The sequence below is a fragment of the Triturus cristatus genome, chromosome 8, assembly GCF_964204655.1.
Source record: "Triturus cristatus chromosome 8, aTriCri1.1, whole genome shotgun sequence".
Classification (NCBI taxonomy): Eukaryota; Metazoa; Chordata; class Amphibia; order Caudata; family Salamandridae; genus Triturus; species Triturus cristatus.
The window spans coordinates 153,213,060-153,235,452 of NC_140591.1; the positions used below are offsets into that span (position 1 = coordinate 153,213,060).

At 41.4% G+C, this 22,393-nt stretch overlaps 1 protein-coding gene across 1 annotated transcript in view; it reads right to left on the bottom strand.

Annotated features, from left to right (window-relative positions):
• The window catches only part of LOC146801728 (uncharacterized), a 119,730-nt gene that overhangs the window by 84,842 nt on the left and 12,495 nt on the right, over positions 1 to 22,393 (bottom strand). The window contains exon 2 of the mRNA XM_085621196.1: positions 2,293 to 2,445. Coding sequence (XP_085477322.1) covers positions 2,293 to 2,445 — 153 coding nt within the window. The remainder of the gene's footprint in view (positions 1 to 2,292; positions 2,446 to 22,393) is intronic.

Consider the following 22,393-nt stretch of genomic DNA (forward strand, 5'->3'; position numbering starts at 1 on the left):
TGTTTGAAATCGAGCTTGCGTCAATACAACCGAAATTATACTGTCTTCCATTTTGAAATGCTATGCAATACGCCACATGATTATTGTTGTTGTTGCCTTTGCTCCAACAGAAGATTGTGAGCTTTCCCAGTCTTTGGGACTAAGAAGTACCTAACCAAGGAAAACCTAGCTGTCCCAGACGGCTTTGTATACAGTGTTGTGCACTCAGGCTAACTTAACATAAGTTGAAACAGATTTGAAATCTGACACAATAACCTGGCTTCTTGCCATTGATTCTAAACAATCACTGATTAACCACCTGTTATTCATTAAAATATTTGTACATGCTGTATGCATCATTTCATGAAGTGGAGCAGAACAAAATGTATATCATTGACTAAATTCTAATTTTTAGATCCTATCGAAGTAAAAAATTCAAAATCATGAATTAACGGGTAAATCTCTGACAGTACAAACCATTGGGCTTGAACTTGAACACGGACTGAGAAGTATTTACTTATTTGACTTCTACAGTTGGTATTAAATGGTAAATCTATCCAAGATCTGTTTTAAAAATTTAGGACTCCTCCCTTCACAAGTAAACTTTGCACATATGAAAAGGTAAAATTTTGCAATCGCCCAATTAATATTCCTAAAAGATCTTTATTTATGTAAAAACATAACCCAAGAAAAAGCAATTATCAGAAGAGTTATTGTTCATTTTAGCGATACTGCTGACCAAAATAATTAATCAGTGATCTTCAAAATATTAAGGTCATAGCAATATATAGACTCTACTTAAATCTGAGTTCAGGAAAGCTACCTTTGTGATGTTACTCAGGGAACTGGGAAGGTTAACAATACCATAAATGCACTTGAACTTTATGCTATGTGGGTTTCAAGACTTCCAACATGTATTTGTTTGCTGTGCTCTAAAACCAGATTGATCATGCTAGCTAGTTGTATAATGTATCCAGTTTACCAATTTATATTTTGGGCCATATTACGATGTCGGTCTATGAGCGTCTGACCAACCCAGTAGCGGGATGGAATCTGCCCGACTATTAATCTGCGGTTCCACCTGCAGTCTTAGGATGTGACTGTCGTATGAGCGGCAGGAAACATCCATTTTTCTATTGCAGCTGGTGCGATGGTTGGAAAAGGGCCGCAGCACAATCTGCAATAGGAAGATGGATGTTTTCAAACTTCCATGCACCGTTTAGCAGGCACCATGCGGTGCCTACCACATGGTGCAGGGATGCTTAGTGTCCCCATGCCCATATCTGAGGGCCAGGCCAGGGGGAAAAGGGGCCATGCTAGGGGCCCCCAAACTCATTTTCCACCTGACTTGTCATGGTGGGCGGATCGCCATAAAAAGGCAGTCGGACATTATAATCCTAATGGTAGAGCCAAGGCTGACTCCGCTGCCATTTTGGGATTACAATTCCGCCTGTCACCCTCACCGGCTCCATGAGCCCGTCAGAAGAAGAGTGGAATTCGCCCGCGGGTTTCCCTCCGACCACCATTATCATAATACGACCGTTAGGTGGAAATTTATATTGTCGGGCGGAAAGCCTCCGACGAGCTATCAGATGGCTTATCGCCCGACATCATAATGAGGGCCTTTGCTTTGTACTCGCCAACTATCACTGATTGTTATTGAATATTTTAATCTATTTCTAAACTTGTGCTCATTCACTAAAAAATCATTTGATTTAAATCAATGATGGGCAGTTTGTGCAGCATGTGCTGCTTTGTTGCCATCCGCATCATAAATTGGATAAGGGACTAGCAATCCTAATTATATCAGCTATTATCCTTAACAGAGATTAATTTAATTTGGACAAGTTCATAGCCACCAGCGACTTGTGCAATAAAAGGTTTTCTAAATTACTCAAATATTTTGGGATTTATGAGAAAATATTTTAAAATATTCAATTCAGAATCTGGTGTATCTTTATTGCATACAGTGAACGCATTTTGAGAAAGCAAGGACACAATTGGGAAGTGGTGTTTTCCAGTGAGCTGTTGATGCACAGAGATATCATTATTGATGATCTGCGGAACAGATATAGACAAACAGCAATTTTGGATACATTCTTTTACAAGAAATATTTGCTTTGAGAAAAGTATATTGGAGAAACATTTTAATTGAAACATTGCAACACTAGACAAATTACAATGAATCAATGTGAGAGAACATATATTTTCTACCTGAGAAGATGAGGAAAGTCAATGTAAGAGAGACATTCTTAAGAACAGATATTACATTGAATTGCTAGAGAAATATTATTCACCCCATATAGATAGTACCTTCTTTGTTGGAATGGAAGCACCAAAGGGTGCCTGCTACTTTTGGATCATAGCAACAGCATCGCTTCTTGCACTCCTTTGCACTTATTCCCGGATAACCACACTCTCTTCTGTTACTTGTAGCCACCAAACATTCTTTTTTATTACTTGAATCTGGAAAGACAAAATGGTAAAATGAGCCATAAATCCATTTAGGGTTTGTAAGAATAGGCAGTCTGGCTTACCAGTGGTGCAAACAGGTTTAGGCCATGGACCTCAATTAGGTGTAGCTAGGAAAAGCAATTGCTGCCCTTGCCCTTTGCTACTCTGTGAAAGTCTGGCTGCATCTGAGAGAAGTGGAGTTAGATAATTCCAGAATCTGGAGTTTACGTTTTACCTGAGAGCATGCACTCAGTAATTGCATGTTTTGATAGTTATTGTAAAAAACTGGATTATTAGGAGTGAAGGATATGAGTCTTTCACAAGTAATACGTCTACAAATTTCTCTTTACTGGGAACTAAGTGCCCCATTGTAGCATGTGACTCTCCGAGGATAGTGAAGCAAAGCAGTCCAAGGCCTTCTTTAGGGAGGCGGTGTGGGCCAGTACCCAAAGTTCGTTAGTGCCTAACAACACTCAATAAATCATTGACCAGTCAGTGCCTTTTTTTATATACAACAAACGGTATGGGTAAATTTAGAGTGTAACAAGTTTGTGTTATGTGCAACATTGACCCTATACCATACAATTCACAGGTAGCCTGTTTAAATTAACAATTAACCACAAATATATGGCAAATCCTTACTGCTTATGGTGTTTAATTTGTATTCAACTGTTCAGAAAAAAACGAATTCCTCAAGGTACTCAACTTCTATTCTAAAACTAACTCTCTACTACGGTCAGCCTTTATCTGTATCAAACCCCTCACAGTCACCAAACCTACACTGAGAAATGAAGTTGGTATGAGTGGAAAAGTGGGTACTGTAAACAGTGTTTACTCGATGGAGAGAGTTTTCTCTTTACCACACAATTTACAGACAAGGAAACTCTTATGAGAAAACAAACACAGAGTATTAAAAAGTATCTACTAAAAACAGTGCAAAATTTGTCCAAGGAGAGACTATTCACTTAAAACAACTGAGATCTGAAGGTTCTAAAAGTAATATTACCTCCAGCCTTCATACTGTGGTGAAAACTTTACAGCCCATCTTTTGAAGCTAAACAAACACACATATTAAGGTTAGTACCTGGTGCACACAGACTTCTATGTTATATAGAAATTGTCATGCTACGATGATTCTGCTAAAAAACTCTAGGCTGCTTATAATACTTAGCAACCACTATGTACATTTTGCCCTGTTGCAAAAACTTTCTGCAGCATCCAAAAACATGCTCAGAAAATGCTGGAATCCTGAATACAAAGATTTTTAACGTGTTTATTGCCGCTACACACCTATGATGCATTAGGAGCACGTGTTTTGTAAATACTTACACTCATTAGCTGGATGCCGGCTGTATAAAATTAGGTAGAGAAGTAATCTGGTACTTACCCACCACTATGTAACCTATCAAACAAACAAAAACACTCATTGAATGATGTCATCAGTGATGTCATCAATGATGTCATTGAGAGGTCATCAGTGGTGTCATAAATGATGTCATAGAACATGTCATGAGTAATGTAATATGTGAGCAGTGCACAGAGTGAGTTTCTAATATTTTGTTTACGCTAAAATAGATCTTTTTATCACACCTAACTCTAATGTTAATTTAACTTTTGCATTTTTCAGAGAAGTTCTAAAGTTTTTTTTGCGAAGTTGTTTTATTGAGTTTTACAAAGTCAACAAGTAACAGCACGTTAGTTCCAATGTGCCCCCCAAGTATCAACCACATGCTATTGTAGGGTACAGCGTCTGTTATGTTAGGGGATCTCCCTTAAAATCACATAATCACTTTGTGGAACTGCTGTTGAAACAAATACATATAAATGTAAACAAATTTACCAATAAAAGAAAACATGGGTATATGGAAGAGTTGACATCTAATTACACTATACAATCATTGCTGGGGGAACCCCACTAACCTAGGATGTGTCATCAAGGGGAGAGGTGGTGGAAGGAGCAAACGGGTCAACAGTTCCCGGTTAAAATTGAAAGAGGTGAAGGGCTCTATTATGCGTAGGGCACACATTTAGCAGGAGGCACTAAGGTAGACGACTAAGGGACCTCAAGTAAACTAGAATTTTTTTAAATCATCCCCGAAAATATATGCTAGTCTCCCCATAATGAGAGCTTGCCATAAGTGTGTGTGCCACTGTGTGAGTGAAGTGGGTCCTTCCTTTTCCAAGCAGTTGGCAGTGCCAATTTAGCGGCTCCTGAGCAAAGCCACACAATAGTTCTGCTGCGTAATGACATTTGAGTGTGGCATCAAGAAATCTCAAGAGTGCGAACTCTAACGTATGGAGAAAGATTCTTTTTAGTTTAGTGGGGTATAGATACCAATCATAGGGTACTTTATAATGGGTTTCTATCAAACTGATAGAACAAATACATTTTAGGATATCCATCCAAAGAGTGTGCCATTGTGTCTCTGGTATATCTGCCCTTAGTATGTGTTCCCAGAAAGTGACATGTTGTGATTTTGGGGGATGAAGGGCGAGAGTGGAGAGCAGTGGTGTATAGGGGGAGTGGAAAGTAGTCCAACCCACAGTCTTAACTACGTTATCCCACACCTTCAGAGTCATTCTTGTGGGGGTGCTGAGGTATGGGTTGGGTGGCAGTCAGCTTTTAGCTTCCAGAGGACATCCCAAATAACTCGGCCCACTAGCACCCAGTCCATATGCAACCAGTGTTCATCCGATTCCTGGAGTGACCACTCTGGGATAACTCATAACTTAGCTACCCTGCAGTAAAAGTGCAAGTCATAGCAATCTTAAAGGTTACCAGGCCCTGCGGTTCTGCCAGATAAACTGCGTGAGAAGGTGCGCAACGTAGGTAAAAGGTCTCAGTCCAATTAAATGGAGAGGCTTTGGAAGAGATATAAAACCCTAAGCAGTATTGGCATTTTAATAGTGTTGATGCAACCTAGCCAGGATAAATACATAAGTGCCCATCATTTGAGGTCTGCTTTCAGTTGGGACAGTAGGGGAGGGACGTTTTCTCGATAAAGGTCTGCCAGCTTAGGGGTAGTATATTGATGCCAAGATAGGTGAGCTTAGCCTTGGCCTAGAGAAAGGGTTATTTGCCTTCAATTTCTCCGCAATCCAACACTTTCCCTACTGTCCACTGACTGGAGTGAATTTAGTAAATGTTATCCCTTCGTAATCCAACACTTTCCCTAATGTTGAAGTTATTGGAGTGAGAATAGTACATCTCACCCCTCCACAATCCAATGCTTGCTTTTGCACTGACTGGAGTGGGATTAGTTATTTTGACCCTTATGCAATCCAACACTTTCTCGGCTGTTGTGCTGACAGGAGTGGAAATAGTAATTTTTACCCCTCTGCAATCCAACACTTTCCCTACTGTTGCACTGACTGGAGTGGGAATAGTATATTTGACCCCTCCGGGATCCAACACTTTCCCAACAGTTGCACCCATTGGAGTGGGAATAGTAAATGTTACCCCTCCATAATTCAACACTTTCCCTACTGTTGCACTGACTGGAGTGGCAATAGTGAATTGTACCCCTCCCCAATCCAACGCTTTCTCTACTGTTTCACTGACTGGAGTGGGAATATTAATTTTTTCTCTTCTGCAACAATTTCCTAGTGTTGCACTAAATTAACTGTGTGATATGACAGCTTTCCTATTGTTGCCTGAAGTATAGTGGGAGTAGTAAATTTGATACATCTTTACTACAACACTTTGCCCACATTTGTATAAATTGCTGTGGGAATACCATATGTATTAAATGTAAAATTATATCATTTATTTATATTGTTACAATGTATATTATTATGTTTTCGCTTGTTTAAAATTATAATATTTATAAATATTAATGTTTTTAATGTGTAAAATATTTGTAATAAATTGTAAGAAATTTGTTATTGACTTTTTTATTTTAATGAAAATGGTTTGCTTCTTAAATATTTTATGTTATTAGTGATGTATGTATGTAATATATCTATCTATATATATATATAAGGTGGAGAAAATCAACAGATTAGATCTATTAGTAGCAAAAACTCCTAAAAAAACAGCTGATAGTGGACCAATAAGAATGATAACTGGCTACAATGAAATATCTAGCAGTATTGTACACATTTTTAGAAATAATTGGCATATCCTACAAACAGACAATATTTTAAGGACTAAACTTCCAGAGCACCCATTAATAACATACAGGAGGTGCCCCCCAGTGGGGGATCATCTCATTCACAGCCATTTTACCAACACCCCGAAAACTCAAAATCGAATGAACATTGTGGGATTTTTTCCATGCAAACACTGTAAAGCTTGTAAATTTAGCAGCAAAATCAATACTTACCAGGGCAAACCAGGGGATCCGAGGCCTGTCCGTAAGATACAGAGATTCCTGAATTGCAGCTTGGAATACACTGTGTATTGCTTGACATAAACGTTATATTGGAACCACCATAAACGCCACAAAAAAACGCATCTTGGAGCACATGCGTGCAATTACTAATAAAGATGCGACCTACCCCGTTGCGCGCCATTTTGAGAAATATCATCAAAGCAACAGGGACCTCCTGCAAATCTACTGTACAGACCAAGTGGAAAAACAAGAAAGAGGAGGAGACAGGGTGCGCCAACTAAGGGCCTTGGAATCTAAATATATTATAGATCTACAAACCAAGGCACCCACAGGTTTGAATAACGATGAGGAGCTATGGGTACATCTGGAGTAAAAAGTAATTTGGAAGAAAAAGAAAAAAAAACAGTAGTTGTTGTCTTAAATAAAGCCCTAGAACACACTAGATATCTCCCATCTGTAATATACTCGACAGATCCAGTAAGCCCATTCAGGGCAAAATAAACAGTAGCAATATGTAGACACAGATATACTTTGGGTGTATTTAATAATTTATCACATGAATTTAGATCAAGGTATTATTCTCTAATCAAGAAATACATCTAAAAATTTGAGGAATTAGAATGAACTTATTCTATCATTGTGACATCTAACCAAGATTTTACACAAAAAATACTGATTGCATTGTCAACTTTGCAAATGAATTGCACTAATTATGAGAAGTGGATTAGAAATGGATTCATTTGCATAAAACCCAGAACAGCTAGTGTAAATAACGAACTGAGTACGATGATAAATGGTCAGAGTTTCCAGATTAAAGACTTTATTAACTTTATTAACTATGAAAGCAAAAATGTAATCTACTTAATCACTTGTCCATGTGGACAACATTACATAGGGAGTACGATTCGTCCACTTACAATGCGAATACAGGAATATTATCGGAATATTCATAAAACGGATGATAGACAACCTTTGGTTGAACACTTCAACACACATCATGAACATAATCGCAATTTCGTTTTCTGTGGCCTGGAAAAAATAAAACAACATGAAAGAGGAGGGAATTTGGAACGGCGACTACGGCAGAAAGAAAGTGCCTACATAATACGCTATGGGACTGTAGAAACAGGCCTAAACAAAGATCACGAATGGCACCATTGGCTATAAGATCCCTCACTCCACCAACGAGTATACTGCTGGGTATGAGAGGTCACCAGAAGGAACAGAAAGCAATCACACCCTAAGAAGCACTTGTTCTTGGGGTGCATTAATCAGTACTGCTCTATAGGAGAATCGTAGTAATGCCATATTTTGTGATATAGTCGTTCTGAATCATCTATGTCTCTACAGAACCTTGAATCATTAAGGCTCTCTTTTTCCCCTGTTCCCTATTCTGTCCATCATATGTATTTCATACTTACATTTTCATTGCAGTTCTTTATCCTGTACACACACTGAAGCATACCATTTGGATATGGTTAGTTCTGTCTATTTGTTTTTTTCTGTAGATAACTTTATAGAACTGTATTAATTTTCTTTCAAAATATTTAGCTTACAATGACATGAGAGGGACAGCACCCATTATTATCAAATTCCATTAGCTCCCTCCCATTGCAGAGCGCGCATGACTAGATCTCGGGACTTATCAGCCGTGTTCATTTAGCAGCAAACCTAGAAGGATTATTATCACTATCCGAGTCCCAGAATATAAAGTCATCAATGTTTGATGCAGTAATGATACCTATTGCCGGCTATGCTTCAGGAGGGCTTGCAGGTTCGATAACCCAATACATTTATCTTTATTTAAATGATAGCCAGCTCTCCTAAATTAAATTTTATTTTACAAAAACTTAATAAAATTGATACTTTTGTATTTATAAGATACCTGTTTAGTTCTGCAAACCATGCCTTCGGACCGTCTCTAGTAGCGCATATCGGACTCATGATAACACGCGTCCATGGTAGAGCCACAGACATAAGAAATACGGTTCAAATTTCTTTTGCACCAGACTTTGATATATATTGGTTTCAACAAACATAAATAGTGACCTTATCAATAACTAGGAGGTATATTTCGAATTCTCGATGCCCTCTGCATATATATGATGGGGCACTACAATGCAACAATAACACATTCAAAGATGGCGCTCCAGATGACGAGCCGAACGTTCACGAATGCCGTAGACACGTGACTGGCCTCGTTAGCCTTCTTAAAGATGGCCGCGGACCACAACGCGACTATATCTTGGTGGGAAGAATAAGCGCCTGGAATTATCCTGAGACTTTCACTTTTTGAACCTGAAGTAAGTGACCGGATAGCTGGCTGTCCCTCGAACTTTGTTAACGGTCTTTTTGTCTTTTTGTTTTGTAACGAGACGAAGCTGTTTTTATGATAATGTTTCCCGTATTTACAATGATCGCAACAGTTTGGAATCCTCCCGTTTTGTTAAGTCTTACATTTGCTTACTCGGTATGAGATGGACTCGTTCCTATGATATAGAGTCCTATAGAAATAATGGTTCAAAAAACGAGAATTTAGAGCATAATCTCTCCCAATCAGTAATTTTTCTTCATAACTGCAATAATGCATTATATACTGTGTAGAGCCCTACTAATGCCTTGCGCAATGAGATTAGGAAGTTCATAACAAATTCCCTAGAGAATGAACTTAATAGTATGCTAAGGGCTAAATTATAGCCTTTTTAAGCACACAATGCCATGTATATTATGAATGTAACATAAGTACTCAACCTGAATAATTTAACAGGCATCCTTACTTACCTCTCTTTCTTTCTTCTTCTCTCTTCTGCTTTCTCCTCTTTCTTCTTTTTTCTTTTTTCTTCACCTTTTTCTCTTTTTTCTTCTTCTTCCTTTTTTCCCTTTTTTCTCTTTTCTCTTTTCTTTTGCTTAATTTATCCGGCGCAGAGGTCTGACCTAATGTATTGTGCAGTGACCCTGAATAGTGATATGTGAAGCTAATGTACCGTGCTGCATCCTTGAACATTAAGGTATATATCTGACCTAACATAAACGCTATATCCTGTTATACCTGCCCATCTGTAGCATGACTAAATCACCTCATTTGTGAGAATGACATAACTAATCCCCTCTTAAAGCCTGCAAACCTGTACAAACAGCACCTGACTTTAAAAACACATCTATCAATGCTCTATTGTCACTAAGGTTGCCTATTCCTTGTATTTGACAAGGTCATAGATTGACAAAATAATACTCTTACAGAGTGCCTTCGTGATTGCTATACCTGAGAAAATAGTATCCCTTCCCTCAGGCGAATAATGGGAATGTTTTTCCTTGTTTTTCTTCCCCCTCACGCTGCCCTGAGCACTTTCTCATTATTCTGGTTTTTTATATATATCACGGTTATTATTCTTACACATCACCGGGTGATATTAGATTTCTTTAAGATTCTAATTCATCTAATATTGTTTCACAAACATCTTTTTTCAGCCTTGAGAAAGCCCTGGCCCGATATTGAGCCATAAGGGCGAAACACGTGTCGGCTGTTCACTTCTGCTTCAAATGTGCTTGCTCGCTTTATTTTGAAAATTATAATCATGAATGATTGGATCAGCTGAAACAGAAGTCCTTTATTTGAACAAATAAAATAATAATTTGGACTTACCAACCCATTTTGATTTTCTTGTTCTTCAAATCTACTTGAGAAGGAGTGAACTGACTCACTACTGAATGCATGTACTTTTTTGAGACCATAGAGGTCCAGTGTCTTGAGTCATCCTCCACAAGGAATAAGTTTCATAAAAATTGAGCAATTTCCTCCAGAATTGGGATCCCTGGACCTTGGTATCTCTGCAATAAATAACAAACTGTTGTCGATTGTTGCTACACCAAGAACGTCTTTAAGCTAAGCAGAAAGTATTTTAATTTAAGCACTTTAAGGGCACAACATGTTTAAAGATGGCCGCTTTGCTTCTTTGTAAGAATGCACTGTTAGTCCTATTTTTATTTATATGAAATAACCACGTGATGTATGATGAAATTAAATACGCGCACAACAATGGAGGAAACTGACATTGAGAAAGCCGATAGGTGAAACGCGTTTGTCAGAGGTGGGGGGGAAGTTTGCTAAATAAACACCAGCGAGGAAATCATCCGTGTGTGCTCTCTGTTTTTTACAGCGAGCAAAAGGTAGCTGTGTTGTGTAATATATATATATATATATATATATATATATATATATATTTAAAACATTTTTTTAATAATATTACTTCATTCAAAAAATTCGGAAATGATAATCTAAATTAATATTTATGATAGAGTTTTAAGGAGATATATAGTAAATATATATACAATATGTGTGTGTTTATCTTTTTAAAAAGAAGTTTATTTGTTATATCTTTTGAAATATAAATTAAATGTATTTTATTTTTATTACATTAACGTTACTATTCGAGAAATTTAATATTTAGGGGCTATTTACAACACAGCTCTTAAAGGCTCCGACCTGTGGGCGGAGCCTTTAGGGCCGCGCCTTAATGGGCCGGTCGATTTACTTTCCAACAGCCTCATTATGTTGGAAGCGGTCTGAAAGTAGACCGGCCAGTCATTCCGGCTGGATTCCGACGGGCTTGGAGAGCCCGTCCACCAGTCGGAAGCCAGCAAGTAATCTCAAGTGTGGGTGTTTCTGCCTTTGAGATTACGATCATGGTTTCCGACATGGTTTCCAATGCCAGTCTGTCCAACATGGAAGAAATATCGGAAAGCGTGCTTGGGGGCCCCCAGCAGGGCCTCCTTGGGTGCACAGCCTCTGGTTGGAGGCCTGAGCCCTGCACCTTGTGGCAGGCACCATGTGGTGCCTGACACTGGGTACAGAGATGAACTGCACCTCCCTTTCCTCTTTGGGAGCTTGTGTTATGGCCCGTTTATGGCGGTAACACAAGCTCCCATTAAGGAAAGGGAACATGAGACTGAACAGTGTTCGGTCGCATTGGAATGAGTCGGTCGGGACCACCAACAGGGTGTCGGTCGGTCCCGGGACCGAGTTGGTGTTGGGTGGAAGCAATTCTGCCGACATCACAATAAGCCCCTTAGTATGTATATGTGTATATATATATGTGAACAAGGGCGCCTAAGCCCGAAACGCGTCATCTGTTGATTGCTGCTAGGTTTTAAATAAACATCTTGCCTGGAAAAAAGAAGTGGTTCGTCTCTCTTTCTTCGCTGCCGAGGCGCTTTGGTAGAAGTGGAAGGAGTGTTGTTTGCGATATATATATATATATATATATATATATATATATATATATATATATATATATATATATATATATATATATATATATATATATTTATGTAAAAAATAATATTTTATACGATGATATTAGTGACAACAATATTCTATTTCCAATATTTCTGTACTTACCATTAGGAGTATAGAAAACACAATTTTTGACATTGATATTTTTGTCACAATATTTTGATATGGAGATATGTTCATAGGCAATATTTGGCAGTGAACCCTAACTTAGGCACTAGGCAGCCCATAGGGAAGGGCGCATTGTAATTAGAAGGTTCGAGATTTACTTTTGAGTTATATATGTCCTGGTAGTGCAAAATCCCTAAATTTGTTTTCCCCTACTGTGAGGCCTACCTCTCATACAGGATAACATGGGGTTGCCCCTTTAAATTTATTAAGTGCTCGGACACCTCTAATGTAGTCCTGTTGAATGCTGAGAGTAGTTGGGGGCCAAGAACCCCTCCAGTTACCATTACTAAGTCCCACACAGTTGGATTGTTGAGACTTCATCAGAGCCCCCACCCCCTTTCTTAACCACTCTGCAAACAGGCTTCCTGGTGCACTACTGGTTGGGGGATGATCTCTCCTTGGCTGCTGAGGACCGCTGGGGGCCAAGAACCCCTATTGTTGCCACCAGTTATTACCACACAGCAGGATTGCTGATACTTCGTCTGGGGCCATGACCCCTTTCTCAACCACTCTGTAAACACACCTACTGGTTGGGGGATGAAGTCCCCTTGGCGTCAAAGGGTCGTTGGGGGGCAAGAATCCCTATTGTTGCCACCAGTAAGTCTCTAACAGATGGATTGCTGAGACCTTGTCAGAGGCCCCACCCCCTTTCTCAACCACTCTGCAAATGCACCGCCTTGTGACCTACTGTTTGGGGAATGACGTCCCCTTAGCTGCTGATGGTCATTGGGAGCCAAGAACCCCTATTGTTGCCACCAAAATGTCACCAATAGTGGGATTTCTGAGACCTTGTTGGAGGCCCTGCCCCCTTTCTCAACATGCCTCCTGGCACACTATTGGAGTACAAACAAGAAATTTTCACTGAAAGTTCATCCAGCAGCCCACAATTACACTCCCTCCGTGGATATCACCTATATCCTTGCCCCGCTGAACTTTACAGTTTTTTAAAAATTTCTTTTAAGTTCGAAAGTAAGCACTGACTGGGTCCTATCCACTTCTTGTATCTTACCCATGATCCATCATGGCCGGTCATATTTTTCAACTTTGACCAGGTCTCACGCAGCTTGATGTATGCAGTTGGAGCCTTGATCTTTGAGGCACTATTTTTTATGAAACACTTAAGAAATTCATAAATCTGGTTTTAGTGATTGGATATTTGCTGTTTGGGTATCAAATAATTTATCAAACATGACTCTATCTTTCTAAATTGGTGTTCCGATGTTTCTTGTGTTTTCACTTTATTACTGTTTGCTGCATACATCATTTACGCATTGCCTCCAAGTTAAGCCTGACTGCTTTTTATGCCAATCTAGTAGAGGGTTAAGCAGAGGTTAATTTAGTGACTTTTGTGGTTCACCCTGACTGAGGCTGTTACTGTTTCTTGAGCAGATCACCCCCATGCAACCAACATTCTTGTGAACCAGTTCTTATTTTTCTGCATCAGACATTTACCAACAGTAAGAGAGGGATAAGCACACGCAGGAGAAAGGCAGAGGAAGAGAATGACGGTAAACCTGTCACGTCGGGAGAAAGCAGGAACCTGCAAGGGTGAGATAAAGGGGCAGGGAGTGTCTGGTAGTGCATCAAAGAGTCCTGTGGTGGATCCAAGACTATGCAGCCATGGTATTTGGCTTGCTGACATTTAGATGCAACAACCACTGGTTGCTGAGGTGTGGGAACCGACACTCATTCCTTTACAACTTAAGCACTGATTCCTAGGGAAAGCATGACAATGAAACAATGCTTATAATGTTAATGATGTCATTTTGCAAAACACAGGGTGAAAACAAGGTAATCGTTGATAATGACTCCTGTGCTATATCAAGTAGTGCCTTATTCGCATCTAACCCTTCCGCATCCTTAGAGGAGGATGAGAGCTATGTGGATCCTGTAGTGTCCTGTGAGTTAGCAATCACCCTTTTGGCTCTTAATGGACTCCGTAGAGCTGTGATGTAAGTGTTAGAGCAGAATGCAATGAAGGCAGATGTAGAATTTTGAGTTTGCAGTTACTCATAGAAGAATAAAGACATGTAATACTAAGCTCAGTATGTGTCGTCGTCATTGGTCGGTATGCAGGCTGGGGAAGACATAACAAATGGCAACGAGATAAGGAATAAGTAACCTAAAGATTGACAGTACTCTTCCAGAGAGTTTGCTTTGGTCCAAGCAAACTTATGGTGCATGCCACGTGTGCCATCATCAAAGTATGGAATCAATGCTTAATGCATGTGTAACAAAGCCCCGCTCCAGCCGCTGTGAATCAGTTGGTGATAATGAAAGCTTTGCATAGAATCTATTCATCGTTGGCTGAGAACCTGCTGGTCAAGACATAAGTAAAGGTACAGCACTGCCACTCCAGACAAAGTCATATGTTACATGGAGTGTTACTTTCAAAGGCTGATATCTACAGAAAAGAAGCGCTAAAGACTGCAAAAGTCAAATACGAATAACATACATAAATTGCTGGCTAACAAAACAATTAACAAGGAAGCAGTCATTGCACTTACCACAGCTTTGATAAGTGGAGTTCCACAACCTCAGCATAGGGCGTGGAGACCCAAGAAGAAGCATAAGGCTTGTGCTTATTGAGCTGTCCAATATCTGAGGTGGCACACAACCAAAGCGGCCAAGTGGTGGCTCAGAACAAATCCAGAGGTCTCCAGAAAGGGAAGGGTTCCTATGGAGACCAAGAAGGAGGTCACCGTACCACACACTATCCGGGATGATCCGGAGGCCTATCCATTGTAGGGCCTCAAAGATGGTGCAGATGACAATCGGTGAAAGAGCTTCACCCTCAATGTCAGCCACTCCCATAAATGGGTACAATGCTGCCACTTGCCTGAAACCACCACCACCTTTTAATACAGCCAAAAACCAAAATACTGGTGATAAAGCGTCGCGTTATTCTGAAATTTTGTAGGGGTGCATCATATTCACTGTTAGTCCGCACCCACATATTAATCGAAGTAGCTTAGGTGTGACATAGAAATGTATCATTAGATTTGTTTAACATAGGTGTGACTAGAAATGTAACTATGTTTCTATGAAGAGTAATGTCGTAAGTTCACTGAAAATGTATTTTAGTCAATGCATGATGTTTGGTTTTCATGTAACGCGGTGCATTAGGTTTAAACGTGCACCATCTTAAAGTTGCACGTGTAGTTTGCGTATTCTCGTATGAAGAGTAATGAAATTAATGTTTATAGTGTGATTTTAGAGTGTGCTTAACAGTGTAAAGGCCTGATCGCATATACGTTTAAAGAGAAAGGCATGATCATTTTCTTATGTTAGTTAAACGTTGTAGGCCGAAAATGATTTCCCTTGGTAAAGGCTTTGGGTTTCAGGAGAATGGAAAATCTTAGAGAAGTGAAAAGTTTTTCGTTCCCATGTTTCTGTTGCAGGTGCAAGGACATTTAGCTCGTTAGAGAGACTAGGTCTTTGTTTCAGGAGTTAGGATGGTACGAGAAGCCAACAGGGGAGTACATTGGAATTTACGGATGATACTTTCAGCGGAGAAGGTGCCTGGGATCCAAGGTCAAGCTAACCATCGTTGGATGGAGTACAAGTTTCACTGGAAAAGTACTGGGAGAAGACCTGGCTGAAGATGTGTGCCGAAGGGCGTGTTCTACGTTTTGGGGGTTTTGTATTAGGGACAGCGCCCCGAGGGTGGAGGAGTTGAGGTTTAGATGGGAAGCTAGAAGGAGCGTCTTAGAACGAGCTCTAACTAAGTGAATGTACTTCTAAGGAAGTCTTCACTTCTGACACCTTTTTAGGTCGAGCCTACAGCAGCGCATGCGCTGTTGCTCGACTGCTGTAAGTGGGATTTAAAAGTGCTTCCCACCGGCATTTGCTGGCCTAATGCTTGTGTTCATGCTCACGTGAACGTGCAATTACTTTCACTTTGGGCGCTGCTGCGCATGCACCACTCGCGTGTTTGCGGGTGCGCGCGCCTTCGCCTGTCTCTCCTGCTGCAGCCCCCACCTTTGCATTCCCCGCGACCAATGCTTGTTTATCTCGCTCCCTCAATGCGTGGAGCCTCCGTAGCGCTAGCGGCCATCATGCCGTCTTTCTGATACATACTCCGGTTAACAGGTGAGCATAATGTCTTAAGCACATACTTCGACTCTCCTTAGCTAGGCGCTCATCTTCTTTTCACTTTCCCTTTCACAGACGCTGGAGCATCTTGTTTACCACAGTGCCTGCCGCATTATTCCTATGGGATCTGGCTATATTCGCTCAGATTGTTGACATACTGCTGCGTAGATACTTATCTTTTAATTGAGGTCAGAAGCCTGTTCTAGACAGCACGCATCAATTTATTTATTTCGAACTTACTCTCCGACATTGGGATATCCCCATTCCAGCCTGTCCCTCTGTGATTTACCGCTGCTGTATCTTTTTATTCATTTATTTGTTCACTAGGTACTTCCCTCACTCACTGCTACACTGAGAGTCTCTCCATAGAATCAGCCACTCCACCCGGAGTTCCCGCAGCTGATCTCTCTTTTATTCTCACATGATCTATTCCACACGGACTGAGTTCACGCCGTGTCTGCATTGATTTTGATAACCTAGGATTTGCCTTCCCCTTATGCAGATTTATTCAACTTGAACGGCCGCATTTTATGGGCGGTGAGTTAATTGACTCTTTTTACCCAGCCTATTATACCGTTTTGTTTATTTTCACTGACTCATCCGGCTCGTTTTACAAGTTACGGGCGCTACTTGCAGCTTCAAAGCGCTCCAATATGGTTTGTTTTTAGGTCTCGCCTGACCCAGCTCATGCGCTGGTCTGGCGAGACTTATTAAGAGGGCTCCAAAAAGTGCTACCAGGCCAGCCTAGAGCTACAGTGCACGTGCGCGGGCGTGCACGCTGCGCTTTACCGCGATTACTTTTGGTTTCGCTTTGATGTTTGATGGCGATCGCGATCACTTTCGCGGCCGCACGGCCGCTTTGCATAGCCAATAGGTCTTGCTTTTGGGACCCTATAAGTATTTAGTTATGCAACTGTTACATGGCTAAACACTTATAAGGTCCCAAAGGCGAGACCTATTGGCTATGCCAATGCTTGTTATTCTCTTGCCTGGGAAGGGAAATGCTAAGTAGGGATGTCACCTTAGAGATAGAGTAGGGATAGACTAATTGATTTTCTCTTTTAGGCTAATGATTCCTAATGTAGATATTGGACTAATGATTGCATTTCTTATGCTTTTGGAATTGATTATGCTTCTTATTCAGAGTCGAATGAGACTTTTGCATAGAATTTCCTTTGTACTAGTGCCCATTTATTTTCTTCACCTTGTATTGAGGTGTTTGTATGTGCAGTTATTCTTGGTTGTAATAAAATCCTAAAAATTTAGATTCGGAGTCAGTGGTCCTTTGGAACGGAAATTTGATTCTGTTGATTATGTATTGAGATTTGAATTTCCTCCCCTCTACACTATTTAGCAGATAAAAAGATCCTGGCGACCTGAGAGGATTCTTGGAGATTATAAGGTAGGCAAGAATCCGGTCCTCTCAGTTGGTAGGATGGTTATCTCTGATAGTGAGGGGAGATCTAGATCAAGAAAAGAGATTCTAGAGGCCCATAGAAGTCAAGTGATGGTGACTCATCGGACGGTGAGCGGTGGACGACGGCAGCTGATGGAAATTGATGGAGAGTAGCTGTGCGGCGGAAAGCAGCAGTTCGTGGAGTGAGTATGAACAGGGTGATATGTTTGTAGATTGCGGTGTTGATTTGATTGTGTGATGTCTTGCGGAGTAGGAGTGAGTGTTGAGTGATTGTGAGATCAGGCAGTGAGCGCGCGCTGCCCGGGAAAATCTTAGGCTCCACAAGTAGCTTAAGTGATTGTGTTGTAGAAGACACTTACGGTAGATTTTGTTGACCACCGAAAGGGGATCGTGAGACGTCATCAATTACCCAGACCGAGATAGGGGGAGCGAATGTGCGAGTGCGTGAGTAACCGACCCTGGTCGTGGGTTGTTGTATGTGGAGCTTTGAGTGATTGAAACCTATCAGTTGAGGCGATTGTTCGGTTGTTTCGCAGACAGACAGTTGCCAGTTGACGTCAACAATTTCGAGAGATTGTCCATCCGTTTCATGAACAGATAATTACTTCAGAGTGTGAATGGGACGAATGCAAGGGTGAGACGTGAATTGTGAAGGAGGGGAACTGCTGCGAGCAGAGGAAAAGTGACGTCAGAAGGTGTCGCGCTGCGATAGGTTGGTTGATGTGAGTCGCGCTGCTATTGGTGGATTGACATCAGGAAGTGAACGAAAACATCGTGTGCGATCAAAAATGTGTCCATCATGTAATGTTTTAAGATTTTCCGAGAATTATGTAGAGGTGACAAACATGTGGTTACTCGAGGGGGAGAAGAAGCCCCTCCTGAGGATACTCTGGCGCATTATATGGCGGGAAATGTGGGTATGCATACTATAATTTGACTTGAAAATTGGCATAAAATGACTCATGGCGATGGAGAACTAGCTTTCCCACGATATGGTACTTTCAGCTTGGAGGTGTTGCTTCAGTTGAAATCTGTAATGTCTTTGTTGCGACCTTTGCCGAGACCATCTCAGTTTGAGGCATTGCATGCATGGATCAGAGCCACGCATGACAGGAAAAGAGATCGTAGTCAAGAAAGGGTGAAGAAGACAATTAAGGCATTCCAGGATGCGAGGTGGGATGCACAAGAGAAGAGGTGGAGAGTAAAAACGATAGAGGGGGACAGGTTGTACCTGCTACTAGAGAAGACAGACAGTGCTAAGTCAAAGAGTGCAGATGACGATGACAGTGATACAGATGACAGTCTAGTAGAGAGGTTACTGTCTGAGAGACCACCTCCATACAATCCAGATTCCTATGAAGGGAAGTCGGCTCAAGCAGAAGGGACTAGCGGATTACAGACTCAATCAGAGGTGAGAGTAGTAGGGAAAATCTCGACAGGAACTGAGGACGTGAAAAATCAGTCTGTAGCAAGCACAGAGGATGGGAGAGGTGTGAGGTTACCAGATGCTTTAAAGGTACCGGTTACCATTGGACCTATTGTTTCAGTGTATGACCCAGATCAAGAGGAGGTTGGTAGTCTAGCACAGTCGACCGCAGGATCAAGGAGTGTGGTTGAGGGAAGAGGATCAGTGAGTGAGATGGAGCAGACTCCAAAACCTATAGAATGGAGTACGCCATTGCCAGCCACAGCAGACTCTTCTAGGGGATAGGTGGATGCGAGATCAGTAAGACCAAGGTCTTTGGCCGAGTCGAGGTCGAATCTGAGGATGTGGGAACCTCCTGTAAGGAGTCAGTCTGAAAGAATGGTAGAGAGTGAGGAGCGAGGCAATTCAGGAAACCGACCAGTCTCTAGGAATATGACAGTATTGAATAGACCTCGAGAACAGGAATGCGAGTATGACAAACGGAATGGGGCAGTTGGTCGAGAAATTCTGAAGGGAGTCTTGAAAGGGAGAATGTTAAATGTAGTAAGGTTGAAAGCAGAAGTAGATGAAATAATAAGTGGAAATTTGCCTCTTGAAAGAATGTACATGTATGAACAAGATGAGTTACTTTTTGTAGTGAAGGATGTGACTCGCAAGGCAAGAACTGCACATGAAAAGTTGTCAGAATTGGCTAAAAGGTATGAGGTGGACCTGTCTAAAATGAAATCATTGCAGGGAAGCCATAGATTGCAGTATAGCGACCAAGAATTGGAGGAGAAGAGGGTCATGGGGTTGAGGACCCATATCAAGGATTTGATCATAGCAATGCGTGCATGGATCATGCTTGATAAATGGGAAGAAAGGTGCTCCAAGAAGAAGAGTTGTAAAAAGATGGTGGGAGAGACGCCTCCTCCAGGTGGGGGGATGGTGGATGTAGGAAATTTCCCTTTACGAGAGGTACAGAATGGAGTATATGTGCATGTGCCTTGGAGTAGGGGTGATTTGGCTGCATTTACGAACGATTTTCCCCGCTTGCGGGGGAAGCCCGTCGAGTGGTACAAGCAGGTCGATCGGTTTGTCAAGATCTCAAAGGTGTTGTGGATTGATTTGAACACGTTGTTTGACATTGTGGTTCCGAGCGATTTATGGTCGGCATGTAAAATTGCTGTTGAATGGCCGACTTCAGAGCTTGAAAGGGATCCTGTTTCGAATGGTCCGCCACCCATAGTCATGAAGAAGTTTGAACAAGTGATTATGTGGCTGCAGTAGAAAATTTCACCTCAGGATATTGATTGGGTCAAAATAGATCGGACAGTCCAAGAGCCAAAAGAGACAGTGCATGAATACTATGAAAGACTCCTGGAGGCCTTTAAGCAGAACAGTGGGTTAGATGCATTGGATACAAAAGACATGGGACAGTTTGTTTTGAAGTTTGTGTTGGGGTTGAGACCAGAAGTTAGTCTAATGATACAGCAACATTTGATTTGTTGGCAGAACAAACCAGTGGATGAGATCTTGCGATATGGCAGGTACTGTAGTGATGAGATAGAATCGAAGCACAGAAAGTTGAAAGACAAGTTGATGCTTGTTCAGATGCAAACAGCTCAAGCTCAGCCTAGTGGAGGTACATTAGGAAGGAGGCAAGGAGATAACCAAGGAAGGAATGTCCAAGGTCAGGGAAAACCCAAGTCAGTTGATCCCAAGGCAGGGATGGATGTGGCGACATTGAAGAAGACCACTGCGTGTCATCTTTGTCACCAGGATGGACACTGGAAACGCGAGTTTCCCTTGAATCCAATGAATCAGGTGCAGCAAGAAGTAGAGATAGCTCAGGTACCTGTACCTGAGGTAGTTCCCATAGTGACTAGACCGAAGTTGGTGAAAGGGGGGACTATTAGTCCACAGGTGCAAGTTCCCCAGCCACCTATAGTTAAAAGTGTTCATCAAGGAGCTTGGAGCAGTCTTGGAGGTAGACCAGAGGGGACCATTTGTAGAAGCAGATGTTGATGGTCACCCTACCACCTTTTTGGTTGACACTGGTGCTACCCGGTCTACTGTGAGATCAGCAGTAGTCCCTAACCTACCCCTCTTGGGACAATCAATCCAAGTTGTTGTTGTAGCAAATAAGAAATTAACTAGTCCATTGACAGAGTCAATTCCTGTGAGAATAGGAACTTTCCGGGACCCACACCAGTTTTTGGTGTGTGACTCGTGTCCAGTTTCCCTGTTAGGAAGAGATCTGTTGTGCAAACTGAATTGCACCATTTATTGCACACAGAAGGGAGTTGAAGTGCAAACAAAGGATGATGATGCGACCTTCAAGGTTGCAAATCAGCACGTGTGTATAAAAACATACCCAGCGCTGACAGTGGAGGAACTCCCACTTGATTTGAGGGATTCGGTGTCACTTGATGTGTGGGATTTCACTGGAGAAGAGATTGGATTGATCAAAGATGTAGAGCCAGTGAAAATTCAGGTCAAGACGAACGCAGAATTTCCTAGGACACCCCAGTACAATTTGTCACCTGAGACTATTGCAGGGATCAAACTTGTAATTGAATCTATGATTAAGCAAGGAATTTTGAGGGAGATCATGGGTAGCCCATGTAATTCCCCTATCATGGGACTACAGAAACCGAGTGGAAAATTCAAAATCGTGCAGGAACTGCGAAAGGTCAACACGATAGTTGTTCCATGCTGTCCGGTGGTACCGAATCCATTTGTGATCCTGTTTCAAATTCCATGCGAAGCTGAGTGGTTTACTGCGATTGATCTGTGTCAAGCATTCTTCTCGATACCACTTCATGAGGAAAGTCAATTTCTTTTTGCTTTCCGGCTGGAAAATTGTGTGTTAACATGGTGTCATATCCCCCAGGGGTACACAGAGAGTCCATCGATCTTTAATCAGATCTTGAAGAAGAATCTTGAAAGTCTTGTGTTGCTGCAGAACTCTGTTCTGGTGCAATACATCAATGACTTGCTCATTGCTTCAGAAACCAAAGACGCTTGCAGAATTGATACCATTGCTTTGCTGAATCATTTGGCAGAGAATGGACACAAGGTGTCCCCAAACAAGTTGCAGTACTGTTTGAGTGAAGTGCAGTATTTGGGTCACTGAATTGAGAAGGGCAAGAGAAAGGTGTCACCAGGTCGCATTGAGGCCATTATGAATATGCCTGTGCCTACTACCCAGAGAGAAGTCAGAATGTTCCTGGAGATGGTTGGCT